Here is a 24,116-nt window from a genome sequence, read left to right as displayed (position 1 = left end):
TTATAAACTTGGATTCAAAGATTTGGGGTCAGTATGATTTTTATTTTAAAGAAACTATTAATTTTATTCTGAAATCATGAATTAAAATGTTAAAAATGACAGCAAACCATTCACAATTTTACAAAGGATTTATATTTTAAATAAATGCTGTTCTTTTGAACTTTCTATTCATCAAATAATGCTGATTAAAAAAAATGAAGCAGAAAAATGTTTCTTGAGCATCAAATCTGCATATCATACTGATTTCTGAAGGATCATGTGACCCTGAAGTTTGGAGTAATGATGCTGAAAATTCAGCTACAGAAATAAAACACATTTTAAAATATATTAAAAATACTTTAAATTGTAATCATATTTCACAATATTTTTCCTGTGATTTTGATCTAATAAATTCAGCCTGAAGTGACTTCTTTAAAAAATATTACCAACTCAAAACTTTTAAATATGGTGGTGTATAACTTAAGAAATTTATAAATTAATATTTACTGAGATTAATAAATCAATAAAGGATTAAATGTTTGGTATCTACTCAGCTAATGTTTACCATGTCTTTTTCAAAATGAACATAGTCACAGACACGCTTAATTAATTCTGACACAATCATTATGTCTTTCACTCACCTAAGCTGTAGCCGTTGTATTCTGTGACTGTAGGATGAATAATTTGCATGTATTTTGGCGGAGCCATTGCATGATTGACATGTTCAATAGCTTCCTCACTGTGAAGGATGTTGACCTTGGCGAGAGAATGATAGAGAGCATCTTTAGGTCAAATATCATCAAAGCTTGGCTTAGTTGCATGACTTTGTTTGGTTCACACCTGTAATGTATACTGATCGCTGGTGTAGGGTCCGCTGAGCTCAGAACAGGTGAGTCTGAAGGAGCGGACGGAGTCGAGAGTCTGACTGCTCTGATAACGCACCTGTCTGATCACCTCTGTGTAGTGACGAACAGAGTCCACTCCTAGAAACAGGTACAGAAGATGAAAGATGTGAGACAGTTCTACAGGTAGTAACAGAAGGAAACTGTAGAGTTAGTGTTTTTACCGTATATGGACATGCCGGTGCTAGAGTTGGCGTATTCCAGGTGTTTGCCCAATAAAGCGCTGCGGTGCAGTTCCAGACTCTCTAGCCCCGCCCTTAACTCCTCCCCCAACACCACGATGTCACAGTAGTCCAGATTATGTGCAGTGTCCTTCAATGCACCTGACCTGTGATCTGCACACATACAAAGATGAAGCTAATTAATAATAATAATAAACATATAACCCTTCCTTTCTTTGTCTGCTATAATTCCCATATTTTTCAATAATATAACATATAGTCCATGGGAAAACTGGACTACTTTTATCTTTTTTTTTTTTTTTGCCTTTTTCCAAACATAAAAACATACATTTGTAACATAAAGGTCTTTACTGTCACTCTTGATCAATTTAATGCATCCTTGCTTAATTTAAGTAATAATTTCTTAAAAAAAAAATCTTACTGACCCCAAATTTTTGAATTGCTACTGAATATCTACATAGTGATTGAAACTTTAATTGGAAAGAGTAAGAATAATATGGTTTCCCATGACTTGTGCTATTTAAAGTAAACATGTAAGCCCTCAGGATAGAGGAGGGAGAGGCATTTCAGATTCAGAAACGCATCCTCATGAAAGACTCATGTGTTGTGTTGTGAGGGTGGAGGGTTTAGTAAGCATCTTTCTTTTATGATTTATTAACATGTTTTTTTTTTGCATTTACGGTTGTTTTCCACCAAAACAGGATCACACCTGCAGCCTGTCAGTGAATAATGTGCTCTGTGCAGTGTTTGGGGACTTTCTTTGTGGCTCGTTTTCATCAGTTTGTGGAATGTTTTTGTTGCAGAAATACTTCACCCAAAAATCTGTCATTTACTCACCCTCATGTCTTTGACTTTCTCTCTTTTATTCAACAAACAAGAAAATGTGTTTCTACACTCTGGGATAAATTCTGTCAAGCTCCAGTAATGATGATAAAAAACTTTGTCATTCCTGTATATTCAATATGGTGGGTCAAGACTAGTTTGAATAAGCACTGCATGTTTATAATGACATGAAAGTGAGTAGATAATGACAAAATTTTCATTTGAACAAATTATTCTGTTAAGAGAAGCAAGGTGATTCTAGAACTCATTCTCTGTACCTGTGTTTGTCTGTTCTGTGCTTTTTGGAACTGTGCTGATGATATGCAAATCTCTGAACAGGGATAGGCCGAGGGCAAGGTTGGAGGTGGGGACTGTCAGGTGCTCCGCCCCAGTAATTATGATGCGTGGTTCACTAGGCTGGATCACCATGACAGCTGTCTCAATATCAGGGACAGAAATACATACATCCTCTCCGAAACACCTGCAGAGATCATAAACACAACAACATATTATTTCACTTTTGTGTGTTATTTTAAATACACACAAACACACACGGGGTCCAAAAGTAATGTACCAATTGCCATACTGCCAGTGATTTTATTAGGATATATATATATATATATATATATATATATATATATATATATAATGCAAAATACTTCTCAATCACGTGAGAAATATTTAATAGGGTTATTTTAGTATCGTTGAGATACTATTATTTTTTTTATTAATATTTGGATTTTTTATTTTTCATTATATATATATATATATATATATATATATATATATATATATATATATATATATTAGGGGTGTAACGGTTCACAAAATTCACGGTTCGGTTCGATACGATACACTGATGTCACGGTTCGGTTCGGTTCGATACGTTTTAGATACAGCAAAATGTAAAAACATCTCAACTTTTCAGAATGCCGCAAGCGCACCGCGGGTCATGTGACAAGAACCAACCAATCAGCTTCATCCTTTCCCGTAACAACGTTGAGAGCTCAGCCAAGATGAAGGAACAGCTGATCATAGTTGTATATGGATTGCAATTTTGAAATAAATTTAGTAGCAGAGCTACTGCAAGCGATTTTTAGAGCTGCAAATCCATTTATCCTTCGCTGAAATTTCCGCGTCTCATGGAGAGAGCACGTCATTGTTGCTTAGCAAAGACAGACGCCTCATGAGCGCTTCTGCCCGAGCGCTTTGGAAAGGAGGAGAAAGACGCGCTTAGCGTTTTCCATGCGTTTTTAGGCACGATATGTGAACGGCCCCTAAGGCGCTCGCTCACTCAGCACGCGCTGAAGGCTCGTTGCAAAATGTCGAATGCATTTAACAGACCAGAAATATAAGATCCTAAAATAACCAACAGGTCTGGTGTTTGGGTTGGATTCCCTGTAAGCTATAGTGTCTAAATGCTGCAGGGATAGTTTGCTGCGTGCATGTTTCTCCTTTTTTTCGTCTTTTCCCAGATAGTACTGACGCATATATCCCAGATATTCCCGCTGGTGTTTTTTTTTTTTTTTATGTATTCCCGCTGGTGTACCCTGTCATGTTGCAGATGCGACATACCATTGTTTATTTATCCACCACTCTCTTGCCATCACCATTATAGCTTAAAGGGAATCCAAAGTGCACCCAAACACCAGACCTGTTGGTTATTGGAGGATCTTCTCATTTCTAGTCTGTTAAACGCATTGGCTATTTTGCAACGAGCCTTCAGCGCGTACTGAGTGAGCGAGCGCCTGCTGAGTAGCCTAACATAAACATATAAGATGGTGTTTTTTTCTTCTTCGGGAGTGTCAGGGGCGTTGCCTGTTACGTTGTTTGGGTTATTGGGCTACCTTGTTGAACGCATATCATTATATTTCTCTCTCTCTTTTTTTTTTTTTTTTTCAAATATAATTAAATACTCCAACGAACCGTTGATAAACTAAGATAAACTAAATGAAAATGTTGCATTAATTTGCAACGTGTAACATTTATTTCAGTTAGAGTTTTTTAATGGTTTTTAGTTCTCTTGTTATTGGCAGATGGGGCATAACGTTAGTTTTGGGTCCTGCAATCACTCCCTCAGAGGTGAAGACATCTCCACTTGGATATAAATAATAAAAAGCTTTCGACAGTGATGTGTAGAGTGTAAACAAATCTCTTGGAGCTGTTCCCAACTCATTACAGAGACAGCAGCGCTGATAACTTCACACAAAGAGAAAACCCATGCCTGGAGTGAATTAATAACACTTCAGCTTTCTTGGATCTCACAGTAATTGGACTTAATAAGCTTAAAAGCAAAACACAAACAGTGTTTACTAGAATTAATTTACAACTCTAGTGATTTCACCAAGCAGCTCTGAACGACAGGAAGGAAGTCCATTATCCACAAATGAACCCAGATCCGCATTCTCTAATTAAAGATGTTGTTCGTAATCCTGTCGCAAACAAACACTCGCATTCATCAACAGACAGGAAATGAATGGAGGAAACCATCTGTGACTGAAGGTTTAGATACGGCAAGGCTTGAAGAGATTAATCCATATTTCATTGTGTAAACAGCTGTTTGCTACAGGATACAGTTGGTTAAAACCAAAATATGATTTTACTTGTTCTTTTACAATCTGTGACGATTGACTGATGATGACCATACGATGCATGCTATATGACATCTTTAGCCCTATATTTGGTTGTTAATTGTTTCTCAGGGTGATGTGTGTTGAACAAATGCATTGATTATCTATGGTAAAGCTAATGTGTTCGAATGGCAGTTGGTAAATGAAGGATGAGGCATTCTGCCATCCACTAAACCTGGATGTTTGCCTCACTTCTGTTAAACACATGAACATATTCCAGCATTGCATTGAAGAAGACAAGTGTAATATTAATTGTTTAATATTGAATATTATAAATATTAATATTAATGATTTCCTCCTAGTTTTACATTTATATGCCTTTTTTTGCTAAAATGTATAGTTCATATAATACTACTGTTAAATATAATCTTTAGCAAGTCTAAAAAAAGTTATATATATAATATTGTAGTAGATTGTGTTGTATTGTAAAAATTAATATTGTTTTTGTAATATTGCAGTGTTGTGCTGCATGAAGGGCCGGGCAATAAGCAAATCTTTAAAATGTATTTATTTATTTTATTATTATTTATATTTTTGGCTTCCAGCAGTTGTTTAGTAATAATAAATAAACATTTAGTTATTTTTTTACTGGAATAATTACTACTACTATCAGTAATTCAGTACTTAAAAATATTATATAAAAATAAATAATAATAATACCAAAATTGGTGCAATACAACAGAGTTGATCTAATATATTTTAATTTATTATCTTTTAATTAATTAAATGTTTACATATATTTATTTTTGTTTTATTGGAAACCCACTGTTAAAAAATATTTAAATTTAAAAATGTTTAAAAACAAAGTTCAGTAAATGAATGATGTTAGTAAATAAATAATCAGGATCTCAATATTGAACAAAATAATGATAATCATGATTTTATTTAGTTGTTTATTTGAAATTCACGTGTAGCATTTTAAACCAGTTTGTGTTTTAAAATTGTTTTATTTCTTAAATCAAAGCAGTATTGAAATTTAATCTATTCGTAATAGAAAAGCGAGCATGTAGACATAGGCAGAATTATTTTTTGTTTACATCCTTACATTTTATGCCAAGTTAATATTTTGTTTCCTTTAATTCAAAGTTGTTGCACAGTGTTTGTCTTTTTAAAAAGCAGTCTGTTACTTTGCAGAAGTGTAAATTACACTTTTAGAAAAAAGTTACTAATTATGCAAAACTCAACACATGTTTGTCTTAATATAAGTCTGTGATCAGCAAGCTAGATTTCAATTATATATCTTACAGTAATATAATACTTAATTGCTCTATGTGTGTTTGTTTTCAAGCTAATTCTCTGTTGCTCTTTGCTGAAGGGACTCCACCCACTGGCAGTGCTCAAGCCTCAGGGGGGCGGGTCATAATCCTTTAAGGGCTTATGCATATTCATGATCTGCTTTGAATAATCATGGGGTGCCAGTGGGTGCAATTGTGCTCCAAAAAACATCTCTCTGCCATTCTCTGCATTTCCCTGTCTGTACATAAATTAAACCTCCCTCAACATAGAATATGAATTAGAAAAGAACAGAATAAGTGATATTATATTAATAAAGATTACAATAAGTCTAGTACTGCTTATAGTATACAATTACTAGGGATATGAAATAGTCAGTAAGCAACCAGAAAGCAGCTAGCTAGCATAAAATGTACAAATCTAGATACAAATACTCTTAATATTAAAGGTTCTTGGCATGTATGGTTCCATGAAGAACCTTTAGCATCAATGAAACCGTTCCAGTGTTCTTTATAGTGGAAATGGGTTGCCAGATTGAGGACACACAATCCACGTTTTAATATTATTCTGTTCAGGTCCAAAACAAAAACAGACATTCTGACACAAAACGCACATTTTAAAGTAGAATAACTGTAGCAAAGTTTTCTGGAGAAACAGGTATGTAAACTTAACATGTTTCCTAAATATCTGTGAGCAAATTAGGGTATTTTTATGTTTGTACAGTCAAAAAATTACATACAGCGCCTTTAAATATAAGAAAGGGCAAGTAACACATTGTATTAAATGTCAAATTTTAAATTAGAAAAACTAAAAGTGTGCTTTCATTTAAAAAATACTCCAATAATCATCGTTTTATTTCCATTTTTTTTTTTTTTTTTTAATGATACAGTTTTAAAAACTCTAGCCATGGGTCAAAGCACAGATTAACATTAAGTTCTCGTATGACTCTGGGGTGCAAATCAAAACTGTGCAACCAGATATAAACGGTTTGATCATTTATATTGCCGTATTCCAGAGCTAAACTTGTATTGTAGCTCAGAGATGAGATCTCATGAATATTTATGATCTTACTGCACTGCCGTTGAGATCCGGAGGTGACGCGCTCCCTTGGTGGGAAACTGCCGAGAGTTGATGTAAGAAACTTTCCTCAGTGCGGCGTTCATCTGCTCCAGATCCTCTCCCTCCATCACCACCAGAGACTGAGCGGGATTCAGATGAAACTGAGAGGAAGACAGAGACAGACAAACGTGAGATATTCAACTATCAAGGTGTTTGTGAGAGTGACTGTTTGAGGCAGAGATGGGCAAAATTCAGAAATGGCTTTGGATTGGTATTTGAATTAGAATGATAGGAAGAGGAAATTCAACAAAGGAATTGTAACAAATACATTGCATAAACTAATTAGGTAAATAATGCATATTTATTCAATTTTGGATTTTATTTCTACACTGAAAAAAAAATGGTGTAGAAACAATTTTCACTCAAAAATTCATAAAGTTTCAGAATTTTAAAAAATATGCAAGTGACACATCGAATAACACAAAAAATGTTAAGCAGAAAAACTTTGCTAAATGTACTCCAATCTTTGTTATATTTGCAACTTAGAATAATCTATTTTTACAGTGTAATTTTTACTGTAAAAGACTAAACATTTATTATTCTTTAATCATTTATGATTAAATTAATGTACCTTATAATTGATGTAATTTATTATTAGTTTTTTTTTGTAAATATGTTCAATTTGTTACTGTACGTTTACAGAACTGTAAAATAACAGGATTTGTTTTTTACAGTGTAGTTTTGCTTTAAAATATTTCATTAATGTTGTTGTGAACATGCTCACACACTAATGTCTAATGTGTAAGTAAATCAATGTTTATAGTCCGATCTTGTCTATGAATCAGTCATATGAATTAATAAATTGGTCTTTTTTTTAATTATTTGATCAGTATCCAGGAAAACTCTGGAAATGCATTGTTCAGAACTCTATGGCATTCAAGATAATAAACTACACTTACAGCAATCATATTAATTTCTTTTCTAAATTCTAAAAGTCAAATTCTGCGTCCTGCATCACGGCAAGAACTGAACTGTTATTAATCAAAAAGCAATCATCAAGTCATTTATGAATGAAGCACACTTCTGCTTTGAGCTTCTGAGCGATCAGACCACCGGAGTGAAGCTGTCTTCTGTCTCTCACTAACCCTGACTCTCTGTCTGTAAAACCTGCTTTCATTTGATCCTCGAGTCTTCCCTAGAGCTTCTCGAATACAATAGAACAGAACAGAGGAAAGCAAAGCAGAAAAAGGAAAATGTGCATACAGAAACATCTCTCCTCAAGTCTTGTCTCCTGGCTTTTCTTAACCTCTTCCTCATTAGTTTTCTACAAAATAGTGAGTTTCAACTCTTCTGTGGGTTTATTCGGGCAAACTCCTTTTCAGTATTAACACAAAGTTAATACAGTTGAGCTTTTAATGGCATTGTACACTGGCTTCAGGCACAGCTCATTAATTCACACATATAATGTAGAGTTTGTTTTAAGTTAGGTGTGTGTGTGTGTGTGTTTGTGTGTGTGTGTGTGTGTGTGTGTGTGTGTGTGTAACCTTGATCCTATGTCCGAGGCTCTCCGGTGAGGTGATGTCCAGCCCTTCTTTGCAGGCCTGTAGACAGGAGATGATCTTCTGGCTTGCAATCTTCCCAGATCGTATCGTCAGTCCAGACAAACTGCCTCGGAAATACTGCGTAAACTTTGCTTTAGAGACCTCACCTCCTGCACACAAACACAAACATGTGATTTGATTCCTTAATCCTAAATCATTTACACAGTTTCTTGCATCAAACCAGTCAACATTTCATGACCATTGTTTACCCTTTGTTTAGTTAATAGAATTAAAAAGGCGGTTTTGGATGCATTAAAATATATATATATATATATATATATATATATATATATATATATATATATATATATAACATTGAAATATTATATATATAATAATGAAATAAGTGCTGTAATCATTAAATATTCACTTGGGTAAGCTTTCTAATGTTGTTCTTGATCATTAGACATGGCCTGGAAGCCAGAAAACTGTTCTGCACCCTCAAACAGAAACACAGCCTGTTCAGTCACTGATTGACTGGGCAGCTGCCTTTAGTTTCAGACACACCTTCGGTTACACACACACACGCACACACACACACGCATGCGCACAACATAAATACAACATACATTTCAGCTTCAGTTGAGCTAGATTGAGGTCTTTAGAAGCTGCACTGAAATGAAGCAATCGCATAAATAAACTTAATGATGACCTAAGTCAGAGATAATGAGCAATTAGATGCATCTCTCTGCTCTGTATGAGACGTGTTCGAGTGTAATGAAGCCTCTCTGAGTGTGTTTGTGATCAGGTATCTGTGTGATGAGACTTTGAGCCTCGGGCGATGGCATACTGATGTGTATCAGGCTGCTGTGTGTGTGTGTGTTTACATGGCTATAGATTGGGGACTAAACTGTCACAGCAACATTGGTTGAGACAGTTCGCCCTGGCCAGGATTCTCAAACAAACAAATCAATGTGTTGATAGAAAATAATGAAATGGAGACTTGCACAGACATTCAGCCTGAACCCGGCTTGTTTTGTTAGTTTTTTTTTGTTTTTTTTTTTGGTCAAGAGTTTCATACAGATCATTAAAAAAAGTCTACCTTTGTGCTATACTGATAAAATAACAGAATATAAATAAATCTACTTAAATTTATTTGAAACGCATTTATTTCATGCATATTTTTGTAGTTGCTAAAATACCCTGCAATTGTACTTTAAACTGGAATACTTAAATTCTGCTAACTAATTTTGTACTTAATGCACTTTAATTGTGCAGAAGTCCAATTAAAGACATACTTATTGATTATCCTAAAGTGGAACTTTTGCAAGTATACTTTAGGTACACCTTAAATATTTTGCATTTAAAGACTGATATTGTTCAAAGATTATACAATCCTCATCAAAAGTAACACTAAAACACAGTTTAAGCTTAAATGTACGTAGTGCACAAGTAATGCTCATAATAAAGATTCATTACATTTTTATATCAGGAAGTCTTTAGTTATCTGTCAGTAAATATATTAATAAATTAGAAGTACACTTATTTTGAAATAAATGTATTTTAAATTTAACTTTTTAGGGTATTTATATAATATTATAGTATTTATTAATAAATTGAATTAGCTTTTATATTTTCTTAATACTCTTAGAATATTTCTTCATATTTATTATCTATATATTTTATATCTTACCTTAATTTAAGTTTGATTTAGTATTTTTTAAATGTATTTGTTTTTTATATGTCTATTTGGTTTAAATTTATTTAAATTTTAAATTTAGTTTATTTTCAGTTAGTTGACAGTTAGTTCAGTTCTAATAATCTAATACAAACACTTTATATTATTTAATTTTGTTTTTAATTAATGAAAATGATTACTTAAATCACAACGGGGCTCTTTGCAGCATTATTATAGTTAACTAAAACTAAAACATCTTCATTGCTTGAAATAGAATAAACTGAGATAAAATATAAAAACAAACTTAACTTGGTGAATTATAAAAAAAACTGAAATAAAAGGTATAAAAAAATAGACATAAAAGACAAAAACTACAAAAATACTTAACATAATTACTAATTTAAATTATAATGAAAATGGAAAATATAAAAACATTCCAAATATTAATAGAATAGAACTGACACTGGCTCTTTGAAGAAAAACAATCATATTAATGTTATAAGTGTTACAAATATTGTTTATCACATTGAATCAATAATCAAAGTGGTGCAAACTGAATCGAACCGAATCTTGAGAAATCAATAAACTCTTATCATTAAACGCTCCACAAATTTAAAAAAGAGCACATGTCCAGTCAGCTGTAGTTATATTTTCTTCCCATGCACATGCACACAATGATCTTTTTATTATCTTTTTCACTCATTTATTGCTTTCATTCTGAAACAAAGCAGCTCAGAGACACAAAGAGAGAGCATGGGCAGGTCAGGAGGCCAACACATTTGTGTTTCTGAGCTGCGTTCGGATTATTGAAGAGAGAAATACAGATGAAAAGAATGAAGAAAAGAAGTGAAACAGGGATTGCAAAAAAAAAAAAGGCATGTTTAGTAAAAAGATATTTGTTCATTATGGATTTGCATGCTGTAAGATTTCACATTTCTCTTTCACATCATTTCCCACCTTGCCAGCAGGCTCCTACAGTCAGCTGCAGGTCGATCTGAGAGGAGTGGATGGGCCAGTCATCGGTCACCAGGTAAGGGTCATAGGTCACGCCATCCACATATAGAGTCACCACCGGGAAATCAACGCTGATGACGTAATAATGCCACTCCTTATCACAGATCTGAGAGAAAGAGAGAGCATTTCCGTCTATGTCTGATGTTGTTTACATTTTTGCTTCAGAGTGTTATTTTAGTATAATTTGTATACCGTTTTGGTTTTTATTATTATTAATTTAGTTTTATTGTTATTAATTAGGTTTATATATTTTCAGGTTTCATTTTGTTTTGTCATTTTTTTTCTTATTTTTTTTTTATATATATTTGGCTTAATTTATGGTCACATGAAATGCAGGTAAACAAAATATTTCAAATTTGTATTTTCACTTTTTTGTATTATTAGTATTTAAAAATAATCTACAATTCTTATGATTATTTAAAAAAACGCCCCATATTATTTTTAGTTTTAGTAATTTTGGTAATTCTCCTTAAATTTACTGTATTTTATTTCAGTTAAGGACAACATTTCATATTTCTTGAGTGAAGTTTTTAATCCAATATTTGTATTTCATTTTAGCTTTACTTCAATTAAAGACAATTACTTTAAATAGTTTTAGTTAACAAAAAAACTTTGATTATATCACTAACCATAACTATATGATCAGTAGTACTTAGCCTTTGCAAACAAATAGACCGGTCGATTTCAATGTGTACTCTCTGGAAGTGTTTTCTGTGCTCGGCCCGTCTGGACCGCTTCCAGTCAGAAGCACACAGCAGCAGACGGTTTCTGCTCGCTCTGTCACACACAGTGTGTGTTTGTGTGTCTGGGTCGAAGAGTCTAGTGGAACTGATTGTTACACCCTCATATGAAACCACCAGACATTTCTCATCTTCACTACAGATACAATGTCTTCCTCTCCGCCCAATGTTTTCCTTTTTCTTTTCCTACAGTGGCCACAGTTTCTCTGTACAGCTCCCATTTCAAAATGAGATCTGAAGTATACATAGATGACAATAGAAAGAAAGCAAACCTACACGAAATATGTCCAGGTCAATTATAGATTATTTATATTTTAGAAAATATGATATGACATGTTTTGTGAGGTTCCGCTCATTCTCTGCAAATGTCCAGGTCAAAATAAATATATATATATGATTGTTATTAATATTGCTTGCTTGGCAAATGATAAAATGTCAATGAAAAAAAAATCGAACCATATAGCAATCTATCAAAATGTAAGACAGATTTTTTAGTTTTAGTAATTAATAATAATAGGTATTTTTTTTGCATTTACAGTAATTATGAAATATGAAATATCATACTTCTAAAATATTGATTGTACAAAAATACAATGCAAATTATATTCTTGACAGATGTTGTGTGATTCCTCCAGAGCGAGAGTTATTTTTCAGTGTTTTTCTTTGATCGATTCCTTCTCATCTCTCTGAGTTCTTATGATGAATACATTGATTACTTTTTCTTTAAATTTCCCTTTTATACTCTATTGGTATTTTTCTCGTATTCTACTCAGCTTCTTCAGCCTCTCTTTTCTATCTCTGGTTTGTCTCTGGACATGAATTGATTTTCTGCAGAGATGTGTGTGTGTGAATGTGAAAATGGCTGTAGATAGAGCTGTGGTTCATACAATCCTGTGAATCCAGATTTAGTCATTTATGACTGTTATTTTACATCTAACATACATTACTGTGCTTTCTTACAGAAAACATTTACAACTCGTCAATATTCTGGACGTTCTCACAGTGTCCACGCAATCTCTAGAGAGCAGAGTGCCCCAGTGTGATGTTTTCTCTGTGTGTGTTCAGTAAACGCACAGCACTGAATCGATAGAAGTGGTAAAAGACTTATAGCCACACTAAGCCAAAGTCCACTTAATGGCAAGGCAATTTATCAAAGAGAGAGTGAGTGAGAGAGGTGAAGAGAAACCATTGTTTCACTTGCTCAAATGTTATATGTATACTGGGCACTTTAACAGTTACTGCTGTGCTATTGTGTGTCTCACTTCAGTGTGAATCGCCGATTTGTCTTTTTGCCTCTATTTCAGCAACTGTCCATTTCTGAGTAGTGGTCAACTGCATTGGCATTTTTCAGATATCGGCATTGACCGATAAGTTTTTCTGTTCAGCTGATGTGTTTGAGGTGGGACTTTTATATTGATGTCACTGAGAATGGAATTGTTACGCTTCATTGTTTGCTGTCACAGTTCTGTCTACTATGGATAGAAGTCTGTCTAATAATAATTTAATTGATAGACAAAGGAATTGAAAGGTATACAAAAAGTATATATATAGATATATAGTTCGCTTAGAATAAACAGACTGTTAAAAGTTGCTTGTGTGGATGCAAATATAGTTATCATTGTATTTATAGTTTTCATTATCACTCTTGGTGTGAACGGGCCTTAACAATAAATAAATCAAATGACAAAAAACAAACAAATGCACCCTGTTATTAAGAGGTTTGAGATTTAATACATGAGGATGAATTTATGTGCGTATGAACCTGTTGTGAATCTGATGGAAATTTTTCTGCATGCATAAATTGTACAAGGATGTTATGTTTTTGTTTTGTTTTATTTAGCAACAAGTGCATAAAGCACATGGGGGAAAATGATATTAGTGAAATGCAATGAAAGGAATTGGCATTTATGCTACTGAGCCAACACTCAGCACTCGTCCAACAAAACCTCACATTTGCATTAATATTCATCTTTTAATATCCATTTTCATAATGGGAACAAATCACCATCCATTACTAATTAAATGAAAATCTCAGATTCTTAAAAAAAAACTACTTGAATTAGATCTCTTTGCTCTGCGGGTAGAGGAAAGAAAAGCCTTTAGGAAAGATAAGAAAAGATTGCTCATGTTCTTTGAAGTGTATTGGATGTGCAAAGACCAAAATGTTTCTCCCTCAGGCCAGTGGACCCTCCACCCCTAATATTTTATGTAACGTATTTATGAAACTACATTATGAAATTCATTTTAAGGTGGGGTGAAGTTCTTCAAGAGCTCGTTCTCCACTGGGGAAAAGGCTCTTTGATGCTTAAAATCTCAGCAGAATCTATAAACTATCTTTGCATCTTCTAATGCTGAGCATGTAGGTATAGCAGATGTACAGTTATGTCAATAAAGATTTCAGAGGAACAGAAATGAAAAATGAATGCAACTGCAATGCTTCATATCCATGCTATCCATACGTGGCACTAAAATAGCTCTTCAATGGTTTGCGGGTTTGATGCTCTGATGTTAAGTTGAGCTTTCGTTGGTTCATTGGTTTTGCCTGCAGAACTTTGCTCGTCCTCTGTGCCCAATCGTGTTGGAAGAGATTGTGTTTTAAAGACCCCCTGCCATTTTTCTGATGTGGTTTAAAGTGGGCTTTGGCAGGGACGTTCATGCAGCACATTGTTAGTTTTGTGTTGCGCTGCGTTTGTGTTTGTTCTCTCAGATAATTAAGTCTTCCCGGAGCTCCGTTCTCTGGCACAGCAGTGAGAAGAATTCACTGCTAAACAAACACTCTTTTAATGACTGCACTGTTTTCTCTCCCTTTCTTTATTCTAAGGCTTTATCTTCACCCTAAAAGTGGATATTTGCATAATTATATGCTTGATGGACTAACTCAAGTATTGTTGCATGAACGAGATGAAGGATTCAATTAACCTGCAGCAGACCTGTGAATCTAAAACACCACCACTGACACAAGAGCACAGTACGTTCCATAAACGGTGTCTTTAACAGGAAATTAATTACTGATATTTGTTGGATGGTTGTTGTGCTTAAAGTAATGGAAGTTTTGTGAAGAAGTTTCTTATGCCACTAAAATGAGGCGGGCGCAAGAACGAGGGAGAAAAAAAACAAGCACTTAAAGACACTTGTCGTTTACTGCCTGGTTAAACTGGGTAGCACTAGGCAAGTGATCTATCTATCTATCTTTCTATCTGTCTGTCTGTCTGTGTGTCTGTGTCTGTCTGTCTGTCTGTCTGTCTGTCTGTGTGTGTGTGTGTGTCTGTCTGTGTCTGTGTGTGTGTGTGTGTGTGTGTGTGTGTCTGTGTCTGTCTGTCTGTCTGTCTGTCTTTCTGTCTTTCTGTCTTTCTGTCTCTCTGTCTATCTATCTATCTATCTATCTATCTATCTATCTATCTATCTATCTATCTATCTATCTATCTATCTATCTATCTATCTATCTATCTATCTATCTATCTATCTTTCTGTCTGTCTGTCTGTATGTCTGTCTCTCTCTCTTTCTGTCTGTCTCTCTATATGTCTCTCTGTCTGTCTGTCTGTCTGTCTCTCTATCTATCTGTCTGTCTGTCTCTCTGTCTGCCTGTCTTTCTGTCTGTCTGTCTGTCTCTCTATCTGTCTGTCTGTCTTTCTGTCTGTCTGTCTCTCTCTCTGTCTGTCTCTCTATCTGTCTGTCTGTCTTTCTGTCTGTCTGTCTCTCTCTCTCTGTCTGTCTGTCTCTCTGTCTGTCTGTCTCTCTATCTGTCTGTCTTTATATCTGTCTGTCTTTCTGTCTGTCTGTCAAATAAATTTATATTAGCTAAACATGCATACATGAGTGATTATATTTTGTTTTCATCTGAAGAACGTCTGAAGTGAAATTCCTAGTGTGAAGCGTCTCTCATACCTGTTCTAATTTCCAGTGGAATTCAGCCGGTCTGAAGGAGTCTGTCTGAGTGTAGTCCGTCCTCAGCAGGAAAACCAGCCTGCAGTTATGCACATACAGAGAGTAATGGTGCCGGTTCATCTCTGAGAGAGAGACAAAGAGAGCACAGAGAGGTCAAGAGACAGACAGAGAATACAATTACCTCTTGACATACAAGATAATATCGCTAAATTAAACCTGAGAGAAAAGAAATGGCACCATTTGGTGAGTGTTTATCTATATAGAGATCCTGACAGGAGATGATAGTCAACTTAACCAGGCTGGAAGTAGAGCTCCAGTCGGCCAGTACAAATGAAATTTTGATCTTAACTGTTTCCACTTCAACCCTGCTGAAAAGACCAGTGTGAACCTCAATATCCTGGCTGGTTTTTGCTGGTCAGTTCTGGTTTGGTGCTAGCAGACCAGCAAGGTTTTTCTGATGAAGTCTTATCATGGACTTCTTGATGATGAACTAAATACTGTACACATAAAACCTTCTGTGTGAAATACAAAACTTTAATTAAAGCCTTTATGCATAATTCATTATGAAGGTATTCATAATGTACCCTGTTTATCTGTTCATAAATAATTGTAAATAAAGTTGAAACGCATTATAATATTTGAAGGTTTGTTTGTCATGTGTTTTAATGCATTATACATTCTAAAGCCGTAAAGTATTAAAAATGAATTATAACTGTGATTACAATTATTCAAAAGATCATAGAATGCATAATATAAAGTGAATTAAAAGGTATCAAAACTACTTTTATAATGCATTGTATATAAAGTCTTTAACTAAAGTGTTACCAAGCTTTCTAGCAAGCCATCTTATTATAGAAGTTATGGATTTATGTTATGGAAGTATTTTATTATATATTATATATATGATTATGTATTATATATATATGATTAATTATTAAGTAATTATTGAGATATTTAGAGTTTTTTGGACCTTATATCTGGGTGGAGTGAGAGTCTACATATGCTGTAGGAGAAACAACAGAGATCTCATTTGTAATGACAGGATTCATAAACTTGTCTTTGAAACAGGTTTGTCCTCTCATCTGCTCTCTTCTCACTCACTTCTCTCCGTCTCACCTGTTTTATCAGAGTTGCAGAGCAGCGTTTCTTTCTCGGCTCTCTGTCCTGGACTCGGGCCGTGCTTCATCCATGTGGTTATGGTGAACTGATGGGTTAGATTCTGCGGGACGACCCAGTCTGGGATCTTGGCAGCTTGACGGCCATCAAAGCGGTATGAGAGGTCACTGTCCCGGCCGCCATCCGCCACAAGAGTCGCCGTCCAATTAAAAACACCGCTGAGGGCCGGCAGAAGATCTGTGCTGACCGATGAAGCTCCTGGTATGTTGCCATAGAAACGGGTTAGTTTGGAGATCAAATGATCATTTGAAACACAGTTGTCCCTTTCACATGACTCATGCTTCAAATTTTTTAATACCGAAATTTTTGTTTAAAATATTTATTAATTTGTAGAGAACTTCTACAAAATAGAGAAGAAATTTAATTACAGAATACATTTCTGTACCACAGCAAAATGAATAGTAAACACAATCATTTTATTTTAATGTTAACTATGAAGATAATAACAAACAAAATTGATATGATTAAATAAGCAATTAAATAAACATTGCGTGTAATGTTGTAATTTAAAGTATATTGACCATAACATTCATATATATATGTATATGTGAATGTTATTGTTATTTTACTTTAAATTATGCTTTATATTTAATCTGTTATTGTAATAATTATACTTCAAATTATTTTATACCCACTGTATATATCTATACAGTATATATATGTGTGTGTGTGTGTGTGTGAGTGTGTATTGCGTGGGTTTTCGTTACGACACATTCATTCGCCGCTTTATCCCAGTGCAATAGGATATTCTGACACGTGTCATATGAAAGGACCATTAGTCTTCTTGAATATCTGTGAAGAGCTGATTATTTGTAAATATAGCTTCCTTTGTAGTTTCTGATGAGGATGAATTACACTGCTAATGGTTCTGCTCTGAGACACATACCTATTTTAAGACAAGAGTGGAGGTTTTGTCTGAGTAGTTAAGCCCTCAGGCACATTTGATAATTAAACCAACCCAAGAGAAATGAGGAAGCGAGCAATGGAAGAAATAGCTATTAATTGTACCACAGAGCTTCTGTAAGGCTCTCTCAGAGTGAGACTGTCTGTCACAGCCTCTCCCAGAACCGCTCGGCTCCAGCTCCACTGTGCTCCTGATCCACGACACCCATCCCACACACGTCTCCAGGTGCATCTTGGGAAATAACAGCTTACTACCTGTTCCTGGTTCATAGTCAATGAGCTTGCTCCAGCCTGGAAAGAAAGACATTTAGGAAATGTTTTGATAAGTAGCTTAAAAATTATTGCATACTTTGTCTAGACTGTTTAGACCTTTTTGTCTAAATGGTTCCATAAAGAACCTTTAACATCTGAAGAACCTTTCTGTTTCACAAAAGGTTATTTGTAGTGATAGAAGGTTAAGTAAGAACCTTTGACTGAATGGTTCTTTGTGGAACCAAAAATGGTTCTTCTGTTCTGTGGCATCGCTTGAAGAACCTTCTAAAGCACCTTTATTTTTAAGAGTATAGAACTGAATTGGTAATGTTGCAAATGTTGGAATTAAGAGCTATTTTATTATTTTTTTGAGGAAGGACCTGTTAAAAAGGCCAGGAAGGGACAGAGTTTATGTTGTTGAAGTTTTTATGGTTACAGTTCTGCTGAAGAGAAGATCTTGTGGAGATCATAAACACTTGCTTTAACAATTGTCTAAAATAAAAAGTATGTACTTATTCACTTTAATTTTAGTTCGTTAAACTAGTTTTATGTCATTCCATGCATGACATTTACTTACATTTGTAATTGTAATTTTAATAAAAATTTACTTGATATATGGTAAGTAGTTCCCTAAATATATATTAAATATAATTATAAATATTCAGCACCCCCTTAATGTAATTTTGTGGTATTTTTTTGAAGAACAAATATGACAAGTAGCAAAATAAATTGTTAATGTGAACTGAATAAGCCCATTTGTTTATTTTTGAATGAAGAAGAATGGTATTTCCTTTTTGTTTTATTCAGTTCTAATTTATAATATATTTGAGGTTTGTTACCCAGAGATCTTAATGTGTCTGATGAGATATTACATTTTTTTTCTGGCTATATTGTGGCTGTAATGAATTCTATAGCCAGTGGTTATTTAACATGAAGTTCTGGGTGAAAAATGTAAACGTTGGACAGTATTAAATGGATTATGTAAACATGCATTCACATACAGGCCACACAAATATTAGCTCACACACACTTTGAGCTGCTGGGTTTGGACATTTGGAGCTAAAATGATTATTTTATGCATGGACGGAGCCTAAAGGTACTGTGACAACAAAATTAGAGAGTGTGTGTGTGTGTGTGTGTGTGGATGGTACATGTCCACACCTGCTGAATTATTCACCCTTTCTTATGAGAAACAACAGGGAGCTGTTTACTTTTCTCTCTCCTTCATGCTTTTATGTCAGATGTGAAAAATGGCCTTGACTCAACTTGTCATCATCCAGTGGGCTGGAAAAATTGTCCTGAAGCTTTGACCAAATTCGTGTGTGTGAGTAAAGAGGAACATTTTCTGAGTCTCCGAACTCACCTGAGGGACAGTCACATCAGAGACACAACAAAGTGCATTCTGGGATAAACAGTCTACTTTAGACCAAAAGTTTACTTGATTTTATCCATAGGGCATTGACTGGATGGTGAAAAAGCGAATGAAGGGGATGAAAAAAATATGGGTTTGATGACCTTAGGAGACCTGAAAAAAGTTTGAGGGGATTTTGATTAAAGTTTTAAACAAAAACTTTTAATTTTAATTTTTGTTGTTGTTGTTGTTTTTGGAATGACATGCACAAATGAATTGTGCATAAGCAGGTATTAAAGGAAAAAATTAAATTTTGTCACCATTTAAAGTCATACTGAATTTCATATAAAATAATAATAATAATAATAATTTATTCACAGGAGTAAAAGTCATACAGGTTTGGAATGACATGAGAATAAATAAATGATACTAAACTGTTCATTTTTGGGTGCACTATCACTTTAAGAATATAAATAGGTTCAATTTTGATTTCATGTTGACTTGCATAAGCTTCTACTTTAATAATCATAGTTACAGTTTCGACTAAATTCAAGGTTGTTTTCGTTCTCCAGTTGTTTGATGTGAGCTAGAATTGAATTCAACTTAATCTTGGATTACAGCTGAGAACTAGCCATGGCTGTTTAGCAGTGTATCACAACTCATGAGGAGGTGTTAAAAATGGAAAGAGCTTCTTAACATCATTTTTTGTTGCTTTTTACTTCTCATCGTGTAGAATGAAACATGTCAGTCTGCTCTCAAAAGAGTGGAGAGACTGCAAGTGATGCAAGCTGCTTTGCTAATGCAATTTCTACAGAGACAAGAAGCCGTGAGAGATGCATTTATATTGTATTAGGCAAATTATATGATATTGATAGCAGTTGACTTCTGCTAACTAGGCCAGATTGCTTTTATACTAAAGCTTATTGGAGTTTGCATGAAGCCTAAATGTATCTAAATGAACCAAACACTAAAATCAAACCGACTTTGGTCTGCATCTAAAGTTTTAAAATGAAAGCATGAGAAGTTCTGCATTAATAATTTCTTTTCTCCCATTTAAATGTTGCATGTTATTTATTTAGTCTTTCCCCGCTGTCTGCAATCATAACAGACCCTTTTTTTTGCAGCCAGTTGAGCAGCTCTGCTTTAGATGTGTCATATCTTTAGCTAGTAAAACTGATATCAGGAGCTTTCAAAGAACTGCATAATGCATCGTGCTGGCTATCATATGAAAGTGTGTGTTAATTCTGATGAAAGCCTCCTGTGGTAATCAAAAGCAAGAAAAAAGCACAAACCTACAGGAAATAAAACAGAGATGCAGAGAAACGGGAGGGGTCAATATATTGAGTTTAAAAGCAAACAAAAATAGCTTCAAGGGAAAAGAAAGAGACGGACAGAAAGTGACAGGAAATTCAAAGCACAGATCCGGCCCACGTGTGTGTGTGTGTGTGTGTGTGTAACTCACTGGATTAATCTGGTTTCAGACAGAGCAACTGTCATGCACAGATCATAGGAATTGTCTGAAATTGCTATACCAGAACTGTATTTTGATTGTTTACTCCTTTTTTGTGCATTTTAGTGTTAAACATGCATCTAATTTCCAAACTGACCTTGGTTTTATTATATTGATTCATTATGGCAATGAAACAAGTGAATACTCACATGCACTTTTGGGGAGCAACTAAACAAAATGGACTGTTATCAAGTTGAGCACTGGAGCAAAGAGTCTTAGAAGCTGAGATGCTCTCTTTAATTGTCCTGCTTTTGGATTGATTAGTGATGTCTGGAAGTTTGATTCATTTCAGAGAATGTTTATTCAGATGATTCATTTCAGTGAATCAGTTCAATCCACTGATTCACCGATTCAAATCTAAAAGGTCTGTCAGATTCAAACCGAACTTCAATTCATTTTAAGGTTATTATTACACATGCAATTTAGGAGCAGATTTATAGTTTATTAGTGTTGTTATTGTTAACTAAAATTGAAACTACTTTTTGGCATTTAGCAGACTTACAAAAGTAGAAAAGGGCAATTTGTTAAGAGCCAACAATGATCGTAATTTATAATGTCAGGTTTATTAGACAACTAGATTAGGAGTCTAATAATTAAAATAAAGATTAAATCAAATAAAATGTAAATATTATATGAAAAATTAAACATATATAATCTTGATGGAATGCTACAGAAAAATTACAGTAACTAAAACATAATATAATAATAATAAATATGAATAAAAAACATAAAATTATTAAAACTTCAACTAAAATTCAAATGAAAACAGAAAATATAAAATAACAAATAATACAAATAATAAATGCTATAATAGTAAATAAATAATACAAAAATAACACTGATAATCATTTAAAACTCATATTCAAATAACTACAGCAGTCCAGCTGTACAGTCTCATTAAAAAAGCACACAGATTGTTGCAGTACACTTTCAAAATTACTATGCACTTTAATATGTACCTTTAAGGTCCTATAATGCATAATTTAGTGATAAATAAGCTACAAATATGTACCTATAAGCTTTTGTACCTTAGGGTGCCGGCCCACTGACGTGTACCCTTTTTATGAGAGTGTACAGAAAACACTGAATAATTGAGCAAATTAGCTTCCTCAAAATTGCACAAATTGGTAACTTGTAAATATAGCTTGGTTCCCTGGTTGATCAATGTATCCTGACCGTTGCATGTGCAAAATGCACTTCCAGATCTTACCCTGCCATCCAGGTTTGCAGACGGGTTTGACATGGATGTGTACGACAGCGTCCTGCGCTGCTCTCTTCTGACCGCAGTCAAACGCTGTCACATAGATTTTATAATGTGACTTCTTATCAAAGCTCAGGCTCTCTGTGTTCCTGATGTTACCTGCACGTAAACACACACACACATTTATATAAAGATGATAGAAAAGTGCTCTCTGCATGTGTGAATGTCTTTGTTTATTGTGTGTGTGTGTGCTGACCGTTGCGGTCTATAGCGAAGGCTGTGTCCTGAGAGCTGATCTGGTAGTTGCAGATCTGGCTGTATTGTGGAGAGCAGTCCTGGTCTGACGCCTGCACCTGCAGAACACTGTCATACACTTTTCCCTCCATCACCGAGCCGTGATACTCCAACTGACCGAACACCGGAGAAAACTCATTCACATCTCCCACCTGCACATGCACCACAGCCCTGAGAAAAGAAAGAGAGAGAGTTTTTTATTGCTTTTACATTGTCCAGGAGACTTCATGGAGAAAATGTACTCACCCTCAGGCCATCTAAGATGAAGATGAGTTAGTTTTTAATTGGAACAAATTTGGAGAAATATAGCATTTCATCACTTGCTCATCAATGGATGCTCTGCAGTGAATGGGTGCCATCAGAATGAGAGACCAAACAGCTGATAAAAACATCACAATAATCCACACCACTGCAGTCCATCAGTTAACATCTAGTGATGTTTGTAAGAAATAAAGCCAACATTGATGTTTTTAATTTCAAACCATTGCTTCATGCTTAAATATGCCTTCATGCCTCTATGCATATTATTGACTTCTCCAGTAATTTGATCAGAATCAGGAGAGGAATCTGCACAGATCAATCACTGTTTACTAGCCAAAACAGCTCGTAACAAATATGGTGGTGAATTTCGATGTGGGAGGACAACAGGGGATGGACTTGTGCATTGGAAGAAGCGTTATGGATCATGGATGAATAATTAGGCTAGAAGCAAAGGTTTTTTTTTTTTTTTTTTTTTTTTTTACAAACTGTTAACTGATGGACTGGACTGGTGTGGCTTACTCATGTTTCATTGTGATGTTTTTATCAGCTGTTTACACTCTCAGCCCGACGGCACCCATTCACTGCAGAGGATCCATTGGTGAGCAAGTGATGCAATGCTACATTTCTCCAAATCTGTTCTGATTAAAAACAAACAAATAAACAAACACACATATCTACATCATAGATGTCCTAAGGGGGAATAAAGTTTATGTAACTATATTTTAAAGTATCAACTTGTCTTAGATGTTTTAGATGTCTTAGATGTGTCTGTATATTTTTGCTGCTGATTTCAGACTTTAATACTTTTGGCAAATCTGAGCACAGTTTGCGATATTGTGTTAAATTCCTCCAAATTGAATGCAGGAACAACAAGAAACTTTAGTAATGTTTTAATTGTTTATACACACAAATATACACACACACACATTTCTACATCTTTGATTTCTATATTTTATATATTTATAAATTACTAATTTTAGTACATCGTCTTATTTTAAGTTAGTTTCTAATGTTTGCAATGTATTTTATTTCTGTTTTATTTTGATTAACAAAGCCATTTTTAATAGTTTTAGTTAACAATAACAACTCTGTTAATGCGTTTAATCATTGGGATTACATGGAGAACTATGAACACTTTTCTCCTGAGAAAAAGACTTCAGGACATGTTTCTCCTCTAGAGCAGAGCTCACTTATTTCTCTAAATTTCCTTCTCTATAAATGTGTTTTTATCAGCCTATTAAAATGTCAGGTTGTGTTTATCTGGAAAACAGCATGACTGCATTTTATTTTGTTTATTTTGATTTTACTGGAACATAGCATGAAAGTGTGCCATATATTTGACAACTGAGTTCAAAGTGTATTTCTACTGGGTCTGAAATTAAAAACAGCAACTAAAGCCAATTTAAATAGCATCTAGAATGAAAAATGTTCAGGTCAACAGTCAAAAACTAATAATAAAAAAAAAACTTTTACATTTAAATAAACACATTGATCTCTCCAAG

The 24,116-nt window shown here is 34.4% G+C and overlaps 1 protein-coding gene across 1 annotated transcript in view; it reads right to left on the bottom strand.

Annotated features, from left to right (window-relative positions):
* Positions 1 to 24,116, bottom strand: part of LOC113112852 (calsyntenin-2-like) — a 45,690-nt gene that overhangs the window by 2,178 nt on the left and 19,396 nt on the right. The window contains exons 4-15 of the mRNA XM_026278770.1: positions 22,316 to 22,524; positions 22,069 to 22,218; positions 17,851 to 18,036; positions 16,783 to 17,040; positions 15,667 to 15,788; positions 10,984 to 11,146; positions 8,352 to 8,518; positions 6,820 to 6,968; positions 2,164 to 2,366; positions 1,046 to 1,216; positions 820 to 962; positions 621 to 735 (exon numbers count right to left, since the gene is read on the bottom strand). Of these exons, the coding sequence (XP_026134555.1) occupies positions 621 to 735; positions 820 to 962; positions 1,046 to 1,216; positions 2,164 to 2,366; positions 6,820 to 6,968; positions 8,352 to 8,518; positions 10,984 to 11,146; positions 15,667 to 15,788; positions 16,783 to 17,040; positions 17,851 to 18,036; positions 22,069 to 22,218; positions 22,316 to 22,524 (2,036 nt within the window). The remainder of the gene's footprint in view (positions 1 to 620; positions 736 to 819; positions 963 to 1,045; positions 1,217 to 2,163; positions 2,367 to 6,819; positions 6,969 to 8,351; positions 8,519 to 10,983; positions 11,147 to 15,666; positions 15,789 to 16,782; positions 17,041 to 17,850; positions 18,037 to 22,068; positions 22,219 to 22,315; positions 22,525 to 24,116) is intronic.

The sequence above is a fragment of the Carassius auratus genome, chromosome 13, assembly GCF_003368295.1.
Source record: "Carassius auratus strain Wakin chromosome 13, ASM336829v1, whole genome shotgun sequence".
In the NCBI taxonomy this organism is placed as follows: Eukaryota; Metazoa; Chordata; class Actinopteri; order Cypriniformes; family Cyprinidae; genus Carassius; species Carassius auratus.
Note: the sequence above shows the minus strand (reverse complement) of the source record. Positions and strands in the feature narration are given on the sequence as shown.